At 33.6% G+C, this 25,052-nt stretch overlaps 1 protein-coding gene, 1 non-coding gene and 1 pseudogene across 2 annotated transcripts; 1 reads left to right on the top strand and 2 right to left on the bottom strand.

The window, feature by feature from the left end:
• Nucleotides 1-885: 885 nt before the first annotated feature.
• Nucleotides 886-7,863, bottom strand: LOC143577932 (putative LRR receptor-like serine/threonine-protein kinase At1g67720). The gene is made up of 14 exons (XM_077061645.1): nt 7,769-7,863; nt 5,666-6,703; nt 5,454-5,583; nt 4,973-5,044; nt 4,827-4,895; nt 4,652-4,723; nt 3,994-4,062; nt 3,630-3,778; nt 3,214-3,437; nt 2,984-3,110; nt 2,824-2,892; nt 2,264-2,450; nt 1,976-2,111; nt 886-1,402 (listed from the first exon to the last, which is right to left on the bottom strand). The coding sequence occupies exons 1-14, from the start codon at nt 7,848-7,850 to the stop codon at nt 1,073-1,075; spliced, it is 2,754 nt and encodes a 917-aa protein (XP_076917760.1). The 5' UTR covers nt 7,851-7,863; the 3' UTR covers nt 886-1,072.
• Nucleotides 7,864-12,336: 4,473 nt separating this feature from the next.
• Nucleotides 12,337-12,409, top strand: TRNAK-UUU (transfer RNA lysine (anticodon UUU)). The gene has a single exon. It is a non-coding gene; the product is annotated as a tRNA-Lys (tRNA).
• A 4,933-nt stretch (nt 12,410-17,342) lies between these two features.
• LOC143579002 (benzyl alcohol O-benzoyltransferase pseudogene) lies at nt 17,343-23,973 on the bottom strand (annotated as a pseudogene).
• Nucleotides 23,974-25,052: the final 1,079 nt, after the last annotated feature.

Raw genomic sequence — 25,052 nt, 5'->3', positions numbered from 1 at the left:
ATGCATGAACTTATATGACCTCTTTAATTAAGAAAAAAAAACCACATGTGCCATGTTAGAAACTTCTATTACAAAGATATGTCACATTCAATAGTCAAAACTTGAATTTTATACAAAAGCTTGAAAACTTAAGAGTTGGATGACATGACCAACCACTTACTATGAATGGTTTGATTGCCTCTACTACTTGTTTAGATATTGTGTAAAAAACATGTTTTGGTCATCCAATGCTAGAACTTCTTTCAAAATCTCAAAATATATAATTTTCGGAAAATATCGTTGGTTTGTTTATTACATCATTCTATCCATAAGAGATACGAGGTGATATACCTTAAATTATGCATGTTCCTTGTGCGTATTTTGCTAAGCTATATGTGTTGTTCATAAGAAAATGTTATTTATTTTATATTAGTTTTTACAATGAATGTTGTTATTTTTCAAGAAATCAAGATTTAAATGGAAGATACAAATTCCACAAATTTTCAAGGATTTAAGATTCAAACTTTAGCTTACCTTTCTTTAAGGTCAAATTTACTTTTCTTTGTTTCATATTTACTTTTAAGAATGAATTCTTTATGCCTGATTATGTTTCTTTTACTTTAAATATTATTATGGAGCAGTAGTTTTATACTTATTTTTTGGAGGATTTATACCCTTCTGAGGGGTAACATCTATTTTGATAAAAAGGTAAATTTTGACACAATATTGTATGCTTTTAAAACTTCATAATTAAAATGACCATGGTTAAAACATATGTAGGCACCAATATCAACATTATTGGTAAACACATAATAATTGCAAAACAATAAATTAAATAACTAAATTTGAATACAAATTACTAAAGATAATTTTGCAACTATATAAGTTTCAATACTGGTCCACAAAAACTTCAAATTTACACCCAACCCCTACAACTACAAAAACTTACAAACTGACCCAAAAATCACACCTCCAAGTACCAAAAAATTAACACCACATTACCATTCTAACAACTACTCAAAACCCAACTTCAAAAAACCTCACAATTTCTATTTTAAGAATCTGATATTGAAGACATGAAACAGAACCAATGCTAACGTGCGCTCGGTCGAGTAAACGACTCATCAATCGACAAATCTTGGCCGTTGGCCATTAGATCAAGAGATCCCATGTTCAATATTGTATGTCTTGACATTTCATCAGAACTGCGTTCTCGTGCAGCCGTTTCAACTCCCTTTTCTATCAAGATTGCATCTTGTATTTCTTTAATAACCTCTGACATTGAAGGTCTCATGTTCCCGTGTGGTTGCACGCACATTAAAGCTTTTTCGGCTATCTTCCACATCGACTGGATGTTATATTCGTTACCAAGAGCCGGATCAATGATTCCTTGAATGTCCCCATTCTCTATATGCATCTTTGCCTATCATTAAATCAATACACTCATTAATAGTAGGGGTTGCAAACCGGGCTCATCCGACCAGGCCACGGTTCAAAACGGGTCGGTTTGGGTCGGACCCATGTTTTCAACTTTTTAAAACTTCTAACTGTGTGGATGCTTTCATTTATATCAAATTCGGTCAAAACATGCCTAATAAAAAAGTGCCCTTAAAACTTGAAAAAGACAAAAATACCCTTGTATATATCTATATCGAAAAGCAACATATTCCGGCATATTTAGACACATGTAAACTAGATGCATAGTCGCGTAGCTATAAGGTAGTTTCAATATACATGTCTAAATGAAAAAAGTTGAATACTTGGTGGCTTCCACACACATTATCTCTTTGTTCTTTTTATAAAAATGGTAAATAAACGTGATAAATATAACTACAATAATGATCTTAACGTATTCTTAAGAAACCAATTTAAAACATTTCTGATGACTTTCAACCCATTTCACCGGTTTCCTTTTCAGATGAACCTTTTGCATAACCAGTTTGACCCGTGATACATAAAATATAACCTATATAAACCAATTTGTAAGTGGACTTACCCATTGAACGATGTTACGGCAATTTATACCAAAGTTTTCATTTGAAATCGCTTCTTGACCAGAGATTAGCTCGAGAAGAATGACCCCAAAACTATAAATATCGGTTTTCTCTGTTAAACGGTTCGAAATATAGTACCTACAATGCACAAGTAACTTTAAGTTAGTGGTTTTGAGTATTTGTCATATCTTTAAAACACCACTTAACAAATACCAAAAATGTAATTTGAACAAGAAAACTCAAGTAAAAATGGATAAATTTTCATGGGACATCCCAAAAAAAAAAGTTACTCAGGATCAAGATAGCCAACTGTGCCACGAACAATGCTTGATACATGTGAAGTCCCATCAACCGCAAGCTTTGAGAGGCCAAAATCAGAAACTTTAGCCCTCATATTCTTATCAAGAAGAATGTTGCTCGTTTTCAAATCTCTATGAATGATGGAAGGAACACAACCGGTATGAAGGTACTCAATTCCTAAAAACAAGTTTATAAAAAAGATCAAATTAGCATAAATAACTCAGAACTTGATTTCTTTCCAACTAGACTTAAATAACTTAGAACTCATTATTATTATTATTATTATTATTATTATATTATTATTATTATATTATTATCATTATTTTCTTGGGCAATTTTTCCTTTGTAGTAACTTAGAACTCGTTATTTTGAATTATGAAATGACCAAGAAACAAAATCTTGATTTCTCACCAACTAGTCTTAACTCAAATGTAAGTAAGTTGCTATTTATTGCAAATATATGCAATTTGCCCTTTATAATAACTTAGAACTCATGAACTTAAATATGAAATGGCCAAGAAACAAAATCTTGATTTCCAAAAAAGCATACCTTTGGCAGACTCTTCAGCAATCTCGAGTCGTTTGATCCACTTAATCCCCCTTTCCCTAGCTAAAGGTCCTAAATTTAAACATAAAGATTCATTATCACAACAGAAAACCTAAAACTTGAGTCGGCTCAAGAACACAAAGAGATTAAACAAAATCCGAACCATAAAGATGTTCCTTGAGTGTTCCATTATGCATAAATTCATAAACAAGAATATCCTTCCCTTCTTCTTGGCAAAAGCCTAGAAACTGTACCAGGTTTCTATGATGGATTCTTGAAAGAAGGCTCACCTTAGTCAGAAATTAAAAAAAAAGCATTAAATAAAGTAATCAAGAACAGGTTGTTCTAGCAAGCAAAAGAACTCAAAAAAATTGTTATTATGCCAAAAGTTACCTCATTTGCAAACTCTTTCTTGCCCTGATAAACATTATTACTTTCAAGTATTTTGACAGCAATTTCCCTTCCATCATTTAATTTTCCATAATAAACGGTGCCATATCCTCCCGATCCGACTTTGTTTCCAAAATTCTTTGTGGCGTTTCGTAGTTCGGATAATGTGAAGCTTTGAGCAGCTTCTGTTGCTGCATTGCTCATAACCTGCACCCTATGTTTGGGCTCTGACAAAAAAAAAGTAAAAATTAACAAATAATTTATCAAAAGGTAAAACAAAATTACTTTGTTTACTTAAATAATAAATACCCTTTCATAAGTAAAACAAATTTACCTAATTACGTATATCAAACATGCTGTTTAATTACAGATGATTATATGATTCTGATTTTCTGATATTATATGTTCCATGAGCTTACCGGTTTTCGAATTTCGTTGGCGAAGGAGTATGCATGAAGTTATGAACCCTATGAAAAGGGCAGCAGCCCCGATCACCACTCCAATAATTATGTTTCTGTTCCGTCTCCCTCCATTGCTTACTTTGTTAAGACTTACATTTCCCGTGTAGCTGAAAAGATTTAAAAAAAACATAAAGATCATGAAAACAACACGAAAACGATATAAATTGGAACAAAGATAAATCTTAAAGCAGCATCGTAAATCGTGTATGCAAATCTAAAATGTGCTTATAAGCATCTTTAACTTTCAAGAAACATGAACTCAATAATAGTTTTTACAAAAAAGAAAAAAAAAACAGTCATGGAGCAAGGAAGAAATACTTACTTTAAGACTAAATTCTTGTTCAGAAGACCGGGCGGGACTTCTCCAGTTAACAAGTTATTTTGTAAATACCTGTATTCATTAGGTCCATTAGGAAAACAAATGTGATAGAAAAGATTAAAGACATGCAGAAAATCCATTTTTTTTTCATACAAAGCAAATAGAAGAGTAGGCATGTTCATATCATAAAACAGTGGAAAATTGAAAGATCGCGGGCTTTTGGTAAATGAGCCAGAGTATATTAACATTCACCTAGGCTGTGTTTGTATGTAGTCTTTATTATCAGTTTTCTTTGTCAAGAAAAGGCAAAGTTGACACGTTATCAGTTTATGTTGAGACGAATTCATTTTCAAAAGTTTGGCAAGATATAGTTATTTTTCTGAAGAAAAAAAGGAGGATGTCAAACTAAATAATGCTTATTAAACTAGAAAAGATTTGGTATAACGAACGAAATGTGTTATCAATCTTGATCTTGAGAAGTGCCATGTTTGACTTTCAATAGCAAAATGCTGACTTTTTTTTCTTCTTTTAGAAGTGGAAATGATATTTAGTTTATGCCCATGTCCGAAAGACAGTTAGTTGCACCTAAATTATGATTTGCTACTAAATTTTGAAAATAATAGAAGTGTATTTTGGAGAAATGGAATAATAATTTACTTACAATTGACTTAAATTAGGTAGGTCTGCTAATGAGGGAGGCAAGTCACCACTCAACTTATTGTTCTCAAGATGTCTGAATAGACAAAAGTTATTAGTTAAAATAAGCATAAAAAAAAAAAAAAGAATACTTAAACCGCAAGGTATAAGGACAACAGAAATCATAAAATGTATGTTACATGATCTTTAAATTTGGGCATCCAGTAAAATCAGGAATCGGGCCGGTGAGTGCATTCCCATCAAGCCACCTAGCATAAAACTAAATGGTCAAACACAATCCATTTATTAATCCCAAATAAACATCATTAAAAAGATTGAAACTTACAACTGTTCTAAGCTGGTCAACTTGGTCAACTCAGAAGGAATGCCTCCAGTCAAGTTCTTGCCAGACAATTTGCTGCGTAAAATGTGAGCAAACATCACTCACATAAGATGCCCGCTCGTTTTCAATCTTTCTAGTCAACCCACTCATGGAAACATATTCCCATAGATTGATGTAATGTATCAAACAAAGTTTTTATTCCAATTGTAATTAAAAAAAAAAAAAACATAACGAATATCATATACGCCACTTATCCATGAAAATTACAAAACTTTCTGTTTAGGCATAAAAGGTTAATCAACTTTTTTCGAAGTTCTATTCTCGGCACTAAGTATTTTCTCATTTATAAAAAAGGATGAAGCTTTAAACTTTCTTTCCATTTTGAGTTACCAAATTTCATTTCTTTTATATTCAAAATACAATATCAAGATTGAAGAAAGTTACTTCTTGATCAATAAAGATAAAGAAACTTAAAAGAACATACACTGAGATAATCTTTGGTTCGTTATCCAAATTACACTCCACCCACGACCACGCAACGGGCAAGCATGGATCGCCACCTTCTTGAGCCCAATCCAACGTCCTGCCCGATACTAAACTCGCAGCTACGGCTCCTACAAATAAAGCAAACTCCCCAAAAAAATAAGATATTATGAATAATTCTAATCGTTTTAATCTAAAATTTGATTTGCTCACCATCAAAAGATCCATCACTAATTTTCAAATATTTACTAATCTCAATTGCGTTCACAAGAGGCCCTTGAGTAGAATCATATGTTTTCCCAAACTTAAAAGACAAAACAAATGGAAGTGATATGTTTTCAAATCCCGGCTCATACATACGGTGTGTCCCCTGAGCGTTTTCTTGGATATTAACAACCGCTTTCGTGAGCTCTGGTGCTCCCGGAAGAACTAGCCGAAACTTTCTAGTCTCGGTGGAAGCCAAATCTTCAATCTCAGCAAAATAAGTATACGCCCACCCGTATCCTGGAAAACCATCCAAATTCATACGATAAGTTAACGTCCCGTTTCTTCCCACGACAGCTGTCTGCATAACTTTCTCGGGCGGTTGCTCGTCTTTTCGGGTATCAACAGGTAACTTTGTCGATATCCGATCCGTACCCGCCGCCACATCAACAAGATAATTTGCTTTCTTTACCAAATCCGATTCCCATATTCTATCAAACGGGTCATCCGGGTATCTAATCGGGTCTTCATTTTCTGCCCCAAAATTGATTCTTGCAGAAACACCAAGAAAGAACTCATTTTCAAACGGTGTAAGGTAAACGGACCCGTTAAACGGTCGAAGCTCGAGTGTAGATATAAATGGCTGTCCAGTTGTAGCGTTTGATAAACAGACACTCACAGTAGAATCAGAAGCCAAAAAGATTAGTTCTTGAGACTCAATAATATTAGCATCTGAAATGACGATTGTGGCCCAACGGGTGGGTCCCATTGAAATGTCGAACTTTGGGTAAACATTGTTGTTATCAAAGTTGCCATACAAGAATGTTGCTCTAATGAGGTACCTAGTTCGGCTTTTTACGTCAAGCGTGTAACAATATTTTCGGTTGTCTGCTGGAAAATATCTAACGGTTTGATATTGTTGTCTTGTTTCATTTGTGACTGAGATGTTGGTTGTGATCCCGTAAATGATTTGGTTGTCGGGAGTCCAGTCGAGCCCGAGGTTGTCTGTGAAATTGCTTTGGCCGCCGCAGTCAAAACTTATAAAGCCTGTTTGGCATATTATCATAATTTACCAAAAAAAAATGTCAACTTTGAAAAAAAGAAAGCACAAAAGAACATACAAGCAGACCCGTTTGACCCATTTTATTTTGACCCGTTGGAGTTGAAACATAATACAAATGACATAAACAGATTGAGATTGCCAAGTTGCTACTTCTATAATGTTTAGTGCATACAAGTTTTGCTAATCACATATGGGACCTGATATTATATCATCAGAAAGATGTAATAATAAATGGTGAAAACAAATAATAAATGGTAATAATAAGGAATTGACATAACAAGCTAATTAGTGAGATAACTGTGAAATTACTTAATTATCCTAGCTTAAAGAATCTGATTATTCAAATTGAAATGATTTGTACATCTGAAATCACATCCAACAAGATTTAATCATTAAACACATAAAAAGTTTATATCATTCTTAAATACCTAACAAACCAAGTGCAAATCAATATTAAAGAAAAAAAAAAACTAAAAGCCAAAAGCATCCACCACCACAAAACACAAGTTTACCTTCATCAATTTATGAAATTTCCACCCTACGAAAGACATAATTTAAGGTTACTATGCATTCCAATTAGGGCACCATTTCAAACCCAAAACTTACTTGATATGATATCCCAATACTTTCCCTCAAATGCTACAACTTCCATTCCTAAATTCATGCACTTTACATACAAAACCACAAATAAATCACCCAAAAAAGACACAAAAAACAAGCAAGACTGAAACTTTACCCAAAACCCACATCAATCTTGAAACTTTACACCAAACCCACACCAAGAATTATCAAATTCTACCACAAATTCATAAAAAACAGCAACCAAATTCAAAGAAAACAAAAACTCAAATAAATCACCCAAGAAAGACACAGAAACAAGCAAGATTGAAACTTTACCCAAAACCCACATCAATCTTAAAACTTTACACAAAACCCACATCAAGAATGATCAAATTCCACCACAAATTCATTAAAAAAGCAATCAAAATCAAAGAAAAGAAAAACCCATATACCATATTACATGCATACAAGTAAGAGAGAAAGAGAACCTGGAATCTGAGCTGTGGTGAGTTCAAAATCAAGAACAAGAACAAAGAGCAAGAGTAACAAGAAGTAACAATTGGTCCCCATCTGGTTTCTTCTCAATCTTTGTCCCAAAAAGTGGCAATGAGTCTAGTAAATTAGCATGAAAAAGAAAGAAAGAATGGTCCTTCTCTGCTCTGTTTATCAGCTAATAAAAGAAAATATATTTAACTTTTGGTGAGAGAAATAAAGGGTGAAGCTGGTGATGAAAGAAAAGTGTGTGTAGTGCAACTGTGCAAGCTCACTTTAGTGTCCACTGAGTAACAAGAAACCATGTGGCGCCTACTCAACCCAACTCAAGCTTATGATATTTAGTTGGGGTTTTGGATTTTTTCTTTAATGACGGTACCATGTTTGTTTAGTTTAGATTTGGTAAGTATTCATGTCCATTATTATCATCAAATCAAGCTTGCGGTCTTATTGGAAGCAGTCTTTATATTTCTGCGTAGTAGAGGTAAGACTGTTTATACTTTATCTTCCTTAGACTCTATCATAACTTTACTATTAATGAGATTTACTAAATACGATAATGATGATTTATGTCTATTATTATTATTACTATTATTATTATTATTATAAGAAGTTAATATTTTAAAGCAAGTTAGATATTATTATAGAGTAATTATGAGAATGGTTTCACGGGACTTCATTCAAAATTTGCTCAAACTATACAATTAAAGTAGGGTTAGTAATAAAGTTTGCAGGGCGGCTCGTTTCTCGGTTGGTCCGAGTAGTAGAGCTGAGTACCTAGGTACCCTAGGGAAACCGCACCCCTCTTCCCAAGTAGCTAGCCAGGTTTTGAGGTGGCACTATTTTATTGGTTGGTTGAGTGATTAGTTTAGTTGGTACGTGTATACATGCATTCAAAATTTGACTAAAAATATCATGCATTGTGGTTATTTTGTATAATAATCAATAGTATAGGGCTTTAAACGATTATCACAATTATCAGGTTATTGGTTCCCAAATAATCGTAACTGAAAATAATCGTAACTAGGAAAGGTTTAAAACACAAAGTAACAAAAGTTATGTAGTTTTTCTTACTAAAAGTTATATATTTTTGTTAAAGAGGAATGAATTCTAAATGCAAAAGTTTTGTATTAACTTAAGTTGTTGAATACCTATCACGTCAGGTGTAAAGCAAGATTACAGACAGATACAAGAATTTTTTTTCTAACAAATCAAGTTGCGCTGCTAGAGATTGAATTAGAGTTACATCCATGTTAAATAAAACAAGTTAGGAGCGAGAAATACTTGTAGGAAGCTAGAATGAACTCATTTAAGTTGCGCTTAAGCTTAAGTTGGTGTTATAAACTTTTAAGTCGAGCTTGGGTATTAACATACCTGGCCCTTATAGCTTCTGAGCCTTAATAAACTTGTATGATTTTAGGTTTATACGGTACGTATGTGCAAACTTACATAGTTAATTCATCTTGTGAATCAAATCGAGTTATAGATGTGGACTAACAATCATGGTGTGTGCCCTAATTAGGCCTGACCAAATAGGTCTTCGCCTAACGTATGAAAGTCTATCAAAACCCAAATCATTTGTTTTCCCATATAAGAGACACTTCATCATCGTCATGGGCGTATATTTTTACTTAATACATGACATGCTCATATTCTCTATTATGAATGAGAGATTGATTGTGGAGCCAACGCTTATGTGAGCGTCGGAGTGTGATCCCGAGGCTTCGGCCTTAGACCCTTCTAACGCATTCTTTATGATTTTACAAATCTTCCACAAGATGGAGAAGACGAAGTGTAGCTGTTTCATTTCTTCAAATATCGTGAAGATCAGGTGCTTCATCTTGGCGAATCCATGTAACAACAATAATGAAACTCAACATGTACATGACATAAATAAATAACAACAACCGACTGACAGAGTTGATTAAGCATAAAATCGTCAATTCGACTTGGATCTATTAGTGAGAATATTAAATCATGATAACTACACATCTGTCTAGATTGGTCCATTGTTCAAATCAAGCTAAAATTATTAAGATATTTAGAAGATAAAAAGGTATGTCTTTATGTAAAGGTAACCAAACACCAAAGTTTGTATGGCTCTTTAATAAAAGGCAAATTAGACTAATGAAAAATTGAAAATACACCCTTTTAGTAAAGTTTCCACTTTGCCAGTTGTACGGTACACATTATACTGCTGGAGGTACCACATACTGATGCATTTGCTACTATGTTTAAAAACTCGTTCGAAGATGCTCACCAAATTTTTGAAAAAGTTGAAGGTATATGTTACTTTGTAGATATTTTTTTTGACATGTGAATAAGGATTCCAAATGACATTTGTGGCTGTGTACATGGAATATTACTAAAGATTTATAATTCTATATCAGGACGAGTAATCTTTATGACGGATAACTGGTCACATATATATATTTTTAGAATTTAACGAGATATTATCAACCGTCATACATTAAAATCAAGGAAAAGGGTGCGATCCTTTTCCAATGGACGTAGGGTGAACCAAATTTGCAAACTAAAATTTATTACAGATCCGAGTATTAAAAAAAAACAACACGATAAGTCATGGTCAAGCAACAGAGTCTGAATATGACATGCGGATGAAACATGAGTTCCTAATCATGCACAGTATAAACATGAGGTTACTTATTTTTGTCTCGAGACTGACAAACATGCTTTATAAGGTATGAATGAAAGTTTGAGTTCTCGTTTGTTGCACTCAAAGATTGAAGATGATGCATGGCGTTGGCTTGCAAGACTCGGACGTATCAACTTTGAGGTAATGGAGACGATAGCCAAGAAATTTCCTGTCGGAGGTTTGGCTCAAGTAAAACACAAGTGCTAGTTGTGCGAGTCGTGTTTGGTGGGTAAACAATAAATTGGGCGGGACAAGTGGATTAAAATGAAGCTAAACATCTTGATTCATCCCGAGACTCTTCTACTATGTTGTAAGATAATAATCGAATAAAACATTCTATTTTCTAAACTCTTCTACCATGTTGTAATTACAAGGACTGATCTCGATCGACATTGTTTCTACTTTCTCGAGATACTATAAGTATTAGATTAACAATTAAATTATTAAACGGCTTAGTTAAATCTTAATCTTAATCTTAAATATATTTAAACGAAACCTTTAAAAGCTCTCCGGTTGCTTCTTACATTCTCTCAAGCATTTGACCCGAATTCACAGGTATGGGTCTTACCAAACACATATAGCCTTTAAACGGGTTATAGCATTTTATTAAATTAAAAATCAATCTCACCAAATATTTGATATGCAAATCCTATAGAATAGGAATACACTAAAATTTAGTATCCGATTTTTTTAAAAGGATATTATCTATAATTAAGAAAAAATTTTATAGTAAAAAAATAAGCGGGTCACGGGTCTCACCAAACTCAGATAGCTTTTAAACTGGTTATAATATCTCATTTATTTATGTAGCACTTTCATCATTAACCATAATTATATTATTAACTTTCTTAAAATAAATATAAATATTAGAAATGAAAATATAAAACAACTCCCATGTAATACGTGGGATTATTGGGCTGTTATAATCATTGGTTTGAATCTTGAAGGTCATAATCGACTTGTATGTTGTCGCTTATGCCATTGTCATTTGTATCATCGGCCATGAAATAAAATGTGTTTGGATTGTTATACTTGGGCCATTTATAAGCCCAATAGGATAGTTAGATGGTTATCACTTTGCACTATTGAATGGGCCGAGTGTTATGCTCTAATGCTCATATGTTTAAAGTCCAATAATCCATCGTGTAATATGGGGACTTGCTCCGAGATGGTCTAAAACTCTATTCCTTTAGTAATTTTTCGTTATAATATTTGGTCTCAAATCGAAAACTAAAATAAAACGAAACCGTTTAAAACCGAACACTAACATCAAGCCCCGAAGTATTTTAGGCAAGCCATTCTTATTAACTCAACATCTCTCCAATGAGTAGAATGTAAAGATATGATATTAGTCTAAGGTGTTATACGAATAATGACATGACATCTTGGACGATGTAACAAGTATTGTAAACATTCTATGACAGTGTTTAATAAAAATTTTTTTGGTTAAAAGTTGTAAAGTTTAAAATTGTAAAGAATTACAATAATATTATAAAAGTTTTCTTACATGTCGTGATGTGTAAATGTAACAAAATTACTTAATTCTGTTTTTGATTTGGTTTTCAACTGAAAACTAGGTTTTCGTTTTTTCTTACAAAATATGAATGTAGTTTGACCTGCATAAACCAAATAACAAATAATGATTATTTAAATATTGTTAGTTAGCTCATTCCAATTACAATTTTAGCTCAGTTTTGTTTAGCATAACACAATCTAGTAACAAATAATGGTTATTTGGTTTTCGCTTTTGATGAAACACCCCTTGAAATGAAACTTCGAGGCTTCAATTTTCACTGTTGAATAATCCCACACATGCCAATTCAAACCCAAATAACATTATTGAATACAAGTAAATATAAGACAGCCAAATCATCATTAACAAAAGATTTTAAGAAGATTAGGACGGGAGCCGTTCTAGCTCAGTTGGTAGAGCGCGTGGCTTTTAACCACGTGGTCGTGGGTTCGAGTCCCACGGATGGCGTATTAATTTTCTTTGGAAGTTATTTTATTATTATTAATAATTTTGAACAATATTTTCTCTTAATCTCATTGTCATTATTAATTAATAAATAAATCATAATCAAGAACACTTTGTCGTCTTTTCAGTTGTTGCTTAATTATTTCTTTTTGGCCCTATGAAAAGTAACAAGTGTTTTGTAATGATCACTTTTAGATAAAAACCAAATAAATCTTTTCAAAAATAAGTACACATACATTGCATTTGCTTAAAATTATTGTGAAGATAATGATTGTGTTTCTTTTGGAAGATATAGAATTATAGATGCAACTTATGAAGATATTTCCCCCCCTTTTTCCTAACATTAGCAAATCATTGAGCATATTAAGAGGTTCTCTACAGTTACATGAATGTGTGACATGTTAGCTTCTTCTAGCAGATGTGACAATATGTTTGTGTGCTAATAAGAGGGAGTGTTTTATTATCTCACATTACAAATAATGATCATAAGGATAAGTATAAAAATCCACTATATAACAATGATGATACTATGATAGGGTTAGTTGTTTTATCGAACAACTTTAAAAGCTAGTGCTTTTGTCAATGAAATGATTGTGACGAATCATCGCTGAAAAGCATCAAACAAAAACTTGGCTAAATCCAAAGGCGTGTCAGATGCTCGTGGCCCGTGGAGAACATAGGCGTAGAACGACCACATGACAACTAACTGTTTGATCAAACGTTGTGTCAAAATATCATGTTGGCACAACATCATGGTTATAACATATAAGGTAAGATAACCATCGTTTCATAGATTTCCTATTGATTCCAATTCTTGGCATTGAAACAAAATCTAAACAATACAAACCACTCGTTTAAGAGAAAATACAACGACCAAACAACAAACAACTCAAATAGTAAAAACACCTCAATTGTTAAATATATGTGCATATTCACCTTTGTGCGTTTAGTACTCATCATACAACACACGGTCCTAATAACTTTGATATTTTTCAAGAAATATCATACCGCTAAGACAATATCGAAAATTATTTTGGTTTGTCTTCCTTAGATATCACATTCCTATCATCTTCATGTAAACCGCTCACCATCTCCTTAACGATCTCGATAATAAGATGAAATATACGTATCTTGACTTGACCTCTTGTGGGTAGAAACCTTCTATGTGCTTTCATCATGTGTGCTTTCAAGAGAAAAGATAAATAAGTTCTATATTAGGAAAATTTCAAGTGTGTTTAATGAAGATGTTTGTGGGATTATCACATATATATAATATATACACAAACATATAAGGTCATCAGTACTTTCTTGGAAGGCACGGAATGACGTCACTAATGATAACATGTAGTAGCTACTTATCAACCATGCACAGTTGAACACATGATAAATTGATAATTGAAACATAAAGAGAATAAATAAGTCAAGTCACTTAGAAATGGTCTGCAAAAGTGAAATAACTAACGGAATAGTCATTGGATATCCAAAGGGAAAATTCCCAAATTAGTTTAAAGTCAGAGAGAGATTCTCATAATAGTCCCTTAAATTTCGTTATTCTCAAAATAGTCCAACCAAATCTATCGAGCCTGATAGATTTCCAAAAAATTCGATTGGTTTCGCGGTCCAGTGAAAAGGTGCCAAGTATCCCACTCCCATCTACCCCCGTTGATTTTCACCTCAAAATACCCGGTCCAGATGGTTTTCTCCTCAAATCAATCTCCTCTCAAAACCATCTCCCCACATTGCTTTCCTCATGCTTTCATCTCCAACATTGGTTTTCAACCACCATATTTTCCGGCCACCAATGTTAAAGATCTGGGTGAATTTATAATAAAGTTACAAACTTTGATGCTGAAACAGATCTGGGTAACATAATTGTTAAAGAAGTATATGAGACGTATGACTTACAACATGGAAAGTATAACTGATAAGGCCGGTGAATGGATTAAAGCATCAAGATGTGATTTTGAGAAGTGGGTTGGTTTTAATTTTTGGGTTTGATGAGGGTACCTACCGCCATTGTTGGATGGGAGATTGAGGAAGAAAGAAGAAGAGGGTGTCGTTAATTAATGAAGACAAAGGACAAAGGTTAGTAACACACAGTATATGGTGGCCGGAAAATATGGTGGTTGAAAACCAATGTTGGAGATGAAAGCAATGTGGGGAGATGGTTTTGAGAGGAGATTGATTTGAGGGGAAAACCATCTCGACCGGGTATTTTGAGGTGAAAATCAATGGGGGTAGGTAGGAGTGGGACACTTGGCACCTTTTCACTGAACCGCTAAACCAATCGGATTTTTTGGAAATTTATCAGGCTCGATAGATTTGGTTGGACTATTTTGGGAATAACAAAATTTAAGGAACTATTATGAGAATCTCTCTTTTAACTTTGGACAATTTTGAGAATTTTCTCATATCCAAATGGGTCAAAACATGACCCGAGATGTTACCCTAGGAAAGGACTTTGAATGGTCTGCCACCCAACAGGTTCCCTTTGATAGCTCAGTAACCTGGGACAGTTCGACAAAGGTACAATTATTCCCTAGAAACACAGTACGAAACAAAATCTATTTAGAGTTTAGGGACATGAGTGATTTGAAAAAGAGTACTTTAAAAAAGTAAGTCAACAATGTATCAAAGTCTAATGATTACTATTCTTGGAATAATTGTTTGGGATAACGTTTGTAAAACATATTGTATTTGCAAAATGAATTTTCAAAACACATCTCACATTTTTCTTGTCGTGATTACGTTTTCTATAGAGAAAATAAGGTAATCACTTCATATCATATGGTTTGTTAGACACAAATTCGGTTATTTACGTTCTATAACATCCACAAGGGGGGGGGGGGGGGTTATGTCGATGTCTGTGAAGAAAAGTAGAAACCTGAACAGGTAGAGGCAGACAACACCAACATGGATGAGAAAGGGGCCCGAGGCGCTTGTGACTCCCAACATATTTTAATAGTCGGTTTAATATTTGTTATCGTCATTGTCAAAATTATGTTATCTTCTTATTACAATTTGCTATTATAAATATACAAGAAGCAAAACACAATTTAAGTTAACCCTTTGATCGGTTAACGTAAACACATCTAACTTAAACCGAAACAATATAATAGATTATCAAAAATGTTAAAGCTGAAACCCTTTTACTGAAACCGAAACAATATAATAGATGATCAAAAATGTTAAAAGTCGAAAACCCTTTTTTGTTTTAAATAACAAAACTTCATTTTTAGTAAGACTGACTTTGCTATTCAAAAGAGGGTTGCGACGCAACTTGTTGCTCGTTTGTCTGCTACTTTATTGTAATCATTTTGAGTTTAATGAGGGATATAAAAATTAAATTAAAAATTACTTTCTTAATGTTTTAGTTACTTGATATTTTTACTTACCTCTTAGTATAATTATGATTGTCCCTTCAAGTTAGGAAAACATTCCCTCTTTAAACCACACAAGAATAGTGTGCTAAAAGGCTAACATGTCACATTCATGTAAGCTATAGAGATGCTCTCAGTGTGCACAATGATTTGCCAATGTTAGGTACAAGTGGGTACATATTTGTATCCATCTCTCTCAAAATAAACACATTTTCTTCAATTTCAAACAAACGCAATGTATATGTATTTGTTTTAGAAAAAAATGAATTGGTTTTTATCTAAAGTTAAGCACCAAAAATCTCTAATTTCTTTGGCCCAAAAGAAATAATCAAGGTTTAAGGAATTATTTAAAAGATATAAGAAAAAAGACTTGCTGGGTATGAATTTAACAATCACAATAATGACGTCATGATAAAAAGATGCGATAGCCAACATTTAACTTAGCGTGTTATATAATATCATGAGTAGGGTTGTTCAAAAAACTCACTTGACCTGAACAAATATCAAGAACCTTTCAAATTCATTATTTCTTTCAAAACCTATAATCAAATCCTGTAACATCCAACATTTCATACCAACCAATACGATTTGATATGTTCATAAAAACTTACGGATTTGTTTGTTCAAATGATAAATTCTTAGAAGGTAGGTTACCTATCCATCGAATACTCCCGTTTGTGGATTTCTCCTCTAATTCACAGCCATTGCGTCTAAAGCGGGTTAGTAATATTAGAGTTTTTTACTTATCCGTGAACACATGTTGGGTTGTGGAGGCTTGGGCTAAAGCATGGACCATGCTACTTGAAAACATGTTTATTTGGTTTAAAGAAGATAATATACATGAGATGTCTTTTGAACTTGTAATCTCTCTTAACAGGTGTTGAGAGTATGAAACAATAATAAATTCCTGAGTGCCGTCTGTTGACATTATAAAATTCTTCTCTCTACGTGTTTTGCATAATCTGATTGACTTCACATGGAAAAAAAAATCATAAATCCGGTATTGATTTTAGTGACAAAAAAATCAAAGTTCAACATCCGTGGGACTCGAACCAACGACCATGTGGTTAAAAGGCACGTGCTCTAAGCTAGAACGGGTCATATTGATGTAATCCATTGAGTATTTGTAATTAGTAGTCTGCTGATCCTGATCTTTTTCCGTGCACATTCACACCAAATTCATGTAAGTACATCTCAATCTCTTCTATCCAATTACTGTAATTCACAAGATGGTGTTTGTGGAAGGCGAGCCCAAGCTAAACATTTCAGTTCACTAAAGATAAACGAGCTTTGCCTTGGAGCCCGAGCCCATTGGCTTAGAAAGAATAGTCGATCTTGATCTCATTAATTACCTTCAGCTTATGTCACTTCCATGTAATAGTTCGATAAATTCTTTAGAAACATGAACTATACAGTACATCATTGTACAACTATTTAATATATATATATATATATATATATAAACTTCCACAAGTATTTCACACTTGTATATACAAAAAATTTCTTAATAAGCTAGTTGCATGCTTATGTATCTATATAACCATACAATATAATTATCATTTGGAGGGAACAAGTACATGTTCTTGGCTATCATGACCGTTGATGGCGACTTCCGTCAACATGCTATCTAACTCTTTGACGAATCTCTTCATAGCAACACTTGGCAACCATATGGGTACCACGATGCCTGACCCGCCTTTATGATTTATATAACGTGTATAGAAACCAGCAACATGGTAATCAGGCCCTGCATAGACCGCCTTCCCCCACCCGAAATCAATATCAAGGAATCCAGAGCGTGTGACATCCGATACTATATAGCTTCCAGCGGTTGTGAAGATGGGTCGTCCTTTGATCACCATCAGATCAGCTACGGATTTCATGTACTCTTCAGTGACTTCAGATTTGGCTTTAATCACAAGCTCCAATGCGTGTTCTAATGGTTTGTTACATATGTCTCGAGCTTTGGAAATGGCAGCCGGGTAGCTGAACACATTTCCATATTATCCTACCGGGATCCGAGGCTTGAATTTTAAACGTGCGTTGACGATGATCATCATGCGCATTTCATCTTCCGGATTTGATTGGATAGCGATTGTTCGACAACGCCAAAGGCTAGCTGTTAGCACCTCAAATGTGGTACAACTTCTTAAGCGTGTTGGAAGGAGCCTACGAAGAGCTGATATTTGAGAAGGTCCAAAGAAAAATGACTTATGTTCCATGTCATCCAAGACGAAGACTTTACCATCGGTGTCTGCCACTTCATCATACTCGTGATGAGTACATGTCACACGTGGCGGGTCCCTTGCACATAACAACTCTCTTTGCCAAACAGGCGATGTTGATGGCATTGACGCACCATTTGCCATTTCAGTCAATGCTGTCATGAATTGCTCATATCCAGATGCATCACACATGGTATGATTGAATCGTACAGCTAAGATGAAACCTCCACATAAGGCTGAGGGGTGTGGGGGCTTTAATGGGGGCTCCAACCAATAATATTATGACGTGTGGCAGAGAGAGAAACTGGATAAGGGGGGTGTTGGAGCCCCCGTTGGAGCCCCTGGCCCTGGTGTGGAGGGGCTCCAGCAGGGGCTCCAGCGTTATTAATATTAACGGTCGACCACTTCAATGTTCAAGTGCTCAATGACGCAGCCTCGTCTAATTCACCTTCACCTCTCTAATTCTCCAATTTCTTCAATCTGTAATCCCAATCCCAATGTCCATCTGAACCAACTTAACTCCCGTAAATCCACAATCACATGTGCCAGAACCAACAGCAACAAAGGCACCTTCCTCTTCCTCAGATCCAAACAATCAAACAAAGCCCTTATTCAATTAGCCCGTTTCGCAGCCTCCAATCTCCACTACGTCTTACCCTTACCACCGCCACTCGATTCCGTAATCCGACAGTTCGGCAACGGCGGCGGCGGCGGCGGTGGTCGTTCCGGCGGGTTTGGGTGGGGCGGATTCGACGGCAGAGGGAAAAATATTTTTTTTTTAATTTAATAAGAGCCCAACGGCTCTTTTCCATTACCAAGACACCTTTATCTCTCTCTTCTCCCGCTAACAGGCTCACGCCTGCATGGTTTTTCGCGCTAGCGCCCCGTTAGCGCCCCGGTGGTGTGGTGTTAGCGCCTGGGGGCGCGAGCGGAGAGGCTCTAGCGCCCCCGTTGAAGCCCCACACCCCTCAGCCTAAGAGTCGTGTCACCTATATATATATATATGTATATATATCAATCAAAATCGATAAAAGTTACGTCTATTTAACTTAACTATGCGGTCACACTTGGTGAGTGAATCATACTAAACCAACCATGCATGGTTATCCATCTATACTTATAACCACATAAAATCAAATTGAATAATACCCTAATGTAAAAAACCATCATAAACCAAACTTTTTATTGTTGGGTTTTAGTTGTGATCAGTCAAATTTTATTTATTAAAACCAGTTTAATAAACATGACAAATAATAATTAATCTCATTAATTAATAAATGTGCAGTGGAATGTTAACGAGTAATTAGCACCAAAACAAAATCCGACAGGATCCGGTTACAAAACATACGAACACAATTACAACAAAACTAATTAAATATATATAAATGTAAACCAAATATATATATATATATATATATATATATATATATATATATATATATATATATATAGGGGAGGAATATTTTGAGAACCATGTTGAGTTTTAAGAACTTAAAAACTCAATTTTTGACTACACATTTAATTAAATGGATTGGAACATGTGGTTGAGATTAAATATGACCAAAAAGTCAAAGTAGGAGAGAGAATAAATATGTAAGTGATTACACAAACTTTTACGTCCGTTACACATGTGTAAAAAGTCAACTCGGTGCGTAAAAAATTATGTAATTTTTTTACGTATATGTAACCTACATATATTACGCATGTGTGAAAAAAATTTCAAAAAAAAAATCGTTACGTTGAGTTCTTTCGAGTTCTTAAAACTCAAAAGAGTTCTCATTTGAAATCTCCCATATATATATATATATATATATATATATATATATATATATATAGGGTTAGGTTAAAACAAAAACCCATTTGAGTTGTGAAAACTCTAGAAACTCATTCTCAACCACATGTTTTTAATTAAAGTTTAAATCTTGTGGTCCACAATTAAAGCTAATAAAAAATGTAAACATATATATAACATTTTCTCTCTCCTGAAAACATATATAAAAATTAGTAAAAAGATATTAAAAAATAGCAAAAAAATATTTTTTTGATTTTTCGATATTTTTTATTAAATGTAACAACATATATTACGTGTGTAACAAAAAAAAAAAAACAATGTTACATGGTTTTCACAACTCAAGTGAGTTTTCATTTTATACTTCTCATATATATATATATATATACTAGTTTTAGAGCCCGTGTTACACACAGGATAATTTAAATTATAAAATTATAAGTAAAACAAATAATTACATAGCGTATATGAAAAAAATGTATTAAATCTATGCTTGTATCTATAAAATGTGTACATAAATTTATTTTATTTATATCACAAAATAATTTTTTTAAATGAGCTTAATAAAAAAAATGTCCATGCAAAATCATACATGAGAATGCTTTTTTCTATTGAAAAATTCATTCTCGGTCTCATATATGCATAATTGAAAGAATTTTGGTTATGAACCAATTTCAAAAATAAGACTTTTCATACGATAACAGTTCTAACCACTCAACCTAAATACAAAAAAGGCGTTACCTTTATTGATATATTTATCAATTTACCACCCATCAAAGGAAAGTAGGATATTACATTTTAGCAATGGATGTTCTTCAAGAACTATGTTTTTCTGAGCTACACCATAAAAAGATTTTGATAAGTTTTAGAGGGCTTCTCGACTTTGTCGTAATGACAACATAAAAAATAATATGTTAACCCATTCAATTTTGTGAATATTTTGTTTCATTTGAGCATAGTTTTGCATGACATGCTTCCCACACAACGTTTTGATCACCATTGAAGGAAAAATTAATGTTGATATAAATATTTCAAATTTTATAAAAGTTAGAAGCATTGATAAGCATGGGGCTTGCATGTCGAAAGTGTTTGCAATATTTTCTTAAATTTTAATAGTTAGGGGGGAATAATCAATTTGCCAAATCTCGAACTTTTTGATTATTTCAAAAAATGTTCTTAAAAATAAACTTGAAACCCGAATCATGTTTAAAATTCTAACTTTCATACTTTTGACATTTTAAAGTCAACACTTTGAACCCATAACAAATTTGACGATACATCTATTTTGCATTCTCAAACCTTTAAAAATACTCAAAATTTTCATTTTTGACCCGTAACAAATTTTGACCTAAATGTAGTTAACTTGTACCAAACAATCTATTTACCAACTTTTGACCTATAAAATCAAATTTAATTTCCACAAAAAACCCGAAACAATTTTCATTTGAGAAACATGATTTGTTGTTGATTTTTTGAATTCACCAAGTATTTTGAAATATATAGTAAAATAGTATGTTAACATTTATATTTATAAAAATATATAGATATTATATAAATATAGTGTAAAAGGAAAGTGAATAATTATTGATTTATTACATATATTAGGGTATATTAGTTTTGGAGGGAAAAAAATTGTGAAAATTAACCAAAACATGACAAGCGTCCCTATTTATTTTACTTTATTAGAATATAGGTAGATATATAGGGGAGAGATCTTTTGAGAACCATGTTGAGTTGTAAGAACTTAAGAACTCCATTTTAGGCCACACATTTAATTAAATGGATTGGAATATGTGGGATTAAATCTAGTAAAAAAGTCAAAGTATGAGAGAGAATAAAAATGTAAGTGGTTACACTAACTGTTATATATATATACTGGGGAGATTTCAAATGAGAACCCCTTTGAGTTTTAAGAACTCGAAAGAACTCAGTGTAACGATTTTTTTTCGAATTTTGTTTTACACATGCCTAATATATGTAGGTTACATACACGTAAAAAAATTAAAGAAGTTTTTACGCATCAAGTCGACTTTTTACACATGTTAACGGACGTAACAGTTAGTGTAACCACTTATATTTTTATTCTCTCTCCTACTTTGATTTTTTTGCCAGATTTAAATGTGTGGATCAAGAGAATGGAGTTCTTAAGTTCTTAAAAAGTCTGCTGTAATGCTAGATTTAAATGTGCCAGATTTAAAAAGTCAAAGTATGAGATAGAATAAAAATGTAAGTGGTTACACTAACTTTGACTTTTTAACCACATATTCCAATCCATCTAATTAAATGTGTGACCTAGAATGGAGTTCTTAAGTTCTTACAACTCAACATGGTTTTCAAAAGATCCCTCCCCTATATATATAGGGAGAGGATCAAGAGAAAACTCATTTCTAGAGAGAAAACTAAAAACTCCTAAAAAATTATTTTTAATTAAAAATAAAAAAATCTTTTCAAATTTCTGGTTTTGCCATTATTCTTATATTTTCTTACCCTTCACTAGAAAAAAGTAAAAAAAAAAAAAAACTCTGCTGTAATGCACATACGTATTACTGTGCGATACCGTTGTATTACACAAGTGTATTACTATGTATTTTTAAGTTCAATAGTGTTTAATTGCATATATTCAATATTTGTGTATTGTATATGTATAGTAGTGTTGTATTATATGCAAAATAAATAAATAATAATAATAAAATAAAAGTCGATGAGTGCACATGTGCGTTAATGTTGTATTACACATACATACTAATGTGTATTCGATATGCGCATTAGTCTTATATTGCATATATACAATAGTATGTATCAAATATGTGCAATAGTGTTGTATTTTATGCAATACATCACTTTTGCATATATGCAATGCACACTAGTACACATATGCACAATACCGACAAGGGTTTGTTTGTTTGTTTTTTTTTTTTGGAACAAATAACAACATATAAGAATAATGGGAAAAAAGAAACTTAAAAAATATTTTTTTTTTTAAAAAGTTAAAAATAATTTTTTAGGAGTTTTTAGGTTTTCATTTTAAGAGGAGTTTTCATTGGATCCCACCTCTCTCTCTCTCTCTCTCTCTTTATATATATATATATATATATATATATATATAGACACACACATATAATTAATTAATTAATTTTACCTCGGTTAATTAATAACAGGTCAAGACACTGAGAGCTAACGAGCAACGCTAGGCGACAAACAAGAACTGACGATGGCGGTGCACTAAGCAGCGGCAGCGACGGTGGCAACCGATGGACAGTGGTTGCGGCAGTAGCGGAGAAGCATCAGCAGTGGCAGCGGCTGGTGTGGACTCCATGGACAGCAGCATGCGGCGGCTAAGGGCAGGTGGTGGTGGTGGTGTGGAGTTCTTGGAAGAGATAATTGCTTTTTGGTGGCTAGGGTTTATTATAATGATAGTTAGCTAGTTTTATAATAAACGAGTTAAGTTAATACGGGCCACCAAGCCCATCTTTTGTTTCCAAAAGCCCGGCCCATAATATCTCGTTAATTTATGTCATACCCAGTTAACTAACTTAAGCGGGTTTCACGCTCGTTACCCATGATGTAACTCTAACGGATCAAAACTCGATTAGCTGCATTGACTTTACCGAACCGGTCCATAAAATGCAAACATTTATTTCTTATTTTTACCTTTAATTTCCCACGTAAAATATTACCTGCATGAGCAATAATGGTGAATCAAGAATGCCACTTGAGCCAGGAACATCATACAGAAGCTCCTCCCTACACGGGAACGGCGGCTGAAGGTCCACCCCAAACTGCTTCAATGTAACATCTGCCTCCGCCTCGATAAACAACACACCCTTGCCGAGCACTCCACCATCAGCTTCCTATTCGGACCTTCCTTTAAGCGACCGGCAAACGGATAGTAAAACACCAACGCCTTAGCCAACGCCTCCCTTATCACACTCGTGGGATTCTTGTTTCCCATTTTTGGATTGCTTTGATAAATATGAATCATGGGAATATGAAACCTAAGGCCTTCTTGATCGTCAATGTCGGAGAGAGGCTTTAGCTCTCGAGGTGTCAGTTTAGCCGGAACGATGAGCTCCGGTGGTTGTCTTCTGACGGCGAATGTCAAAGGAGTGGTGGTTTGTGACTGCGCCATGTCTGGTTTTAGCTTTGTGTTGGTATTTATTTGGATAACTGTGGTATTTGTTTTGGTATATTTATAGTTGAAAAAATGCTTTTATAAATTTATTATTAGTATGTAATATAATTTTCTCTCCTCGCGCCTGAAGCTGTGGAGCTACTTACCCGTATTCAGCGGGTCATGCATAGTAATGTTATGACTTAAAGATCAGCAAATATAGTTTTTAAAAGATTGGGTTTTGCGATTCAAAAAGGGGTAGCGGCGCAGCTTGTTGCCCGCTTGCCTTCTGTTTCGATGTAATCCAATAAACAATCATATATTATAGAAGCAATTTGCTTATACAAGACTTGATCAGTCAATTTTCTTATCTTGAAAGGCACCTTAATTATTAGTCAATTCATGAATTTACTAGGCTAAATATAGTGGGGTGATGCCCCTATCACCCGTGGGCTGGCGCTATGTTAATGAGGCAAGGGCTTTAATCTGATTAATCAAATTCAACCTACTCATATTTTTATTAAAAAAATTATAGAGTTAATTATTTTTTTTTCTTTTGTTTTTTTAACAAAATAACTAATTCTTTTCACCTTATTTTATCTCAATATTTCACGTGAGACTAGAAAATCAACAACCATTTGATTGAAAGTAATGCACATTTATCACTAGACCATGCTAATGGTTGTACATAAACTTGTTATTGATCTGTACATAAAATAAATACCTAGCATAAAAGAAAACATAAAAATTTATATAAATGAGTAACCGATAATATATAACTATTTCATCCTAATGTCATTTTCAATTTCGTGATTCACGTGCAATATTCCATTTGAGAGGAAAAATTTCCAAACGAGCAAGCTGATACATATATAAATATTTTCATTTTCAAAGCAAATAAAGAAATTTAGGTGCTGCTTGTTTTTCTGAAATAGATCTGTGCTGGCTTTTTTGTCTACGTCGCGCAGACCACTTGCAGATATTGTCATTTGTAGACTGTTTGTTTTCTGGAAAACGTTTCATTAAAAAAACGTCTGCACAAGCCCTTCTTGGTGCAGACTTGCCCATCCACTTCTGAGATATTCTAAGGTCCGCATAGGGTTAAAACAGTACACCTACCAACACCCACTGTCCACCACCA

Source organism: Bidens hawaiensis, unplaced genomic scaffold (assembly GCF_021521415.1).
Source record: "Bidens hawaiensis isolate Kalapana, Puna unplaced genomic scaffold, B.hawaiensis_p1.1 tig00001461_1, whole genome shotgun sequence".
NCBI lineage: Eukaryota > Viridiplantae > Streptophyta > Magnoliopsida > Asterales > Asteraceae > Bidens > Bidens hawaiensis.
The sequence above is the reverse complement of the archived record's forward strand: the minus strand, read 5'-3'. Positions and strand labels throughout refer to the sequence as shown.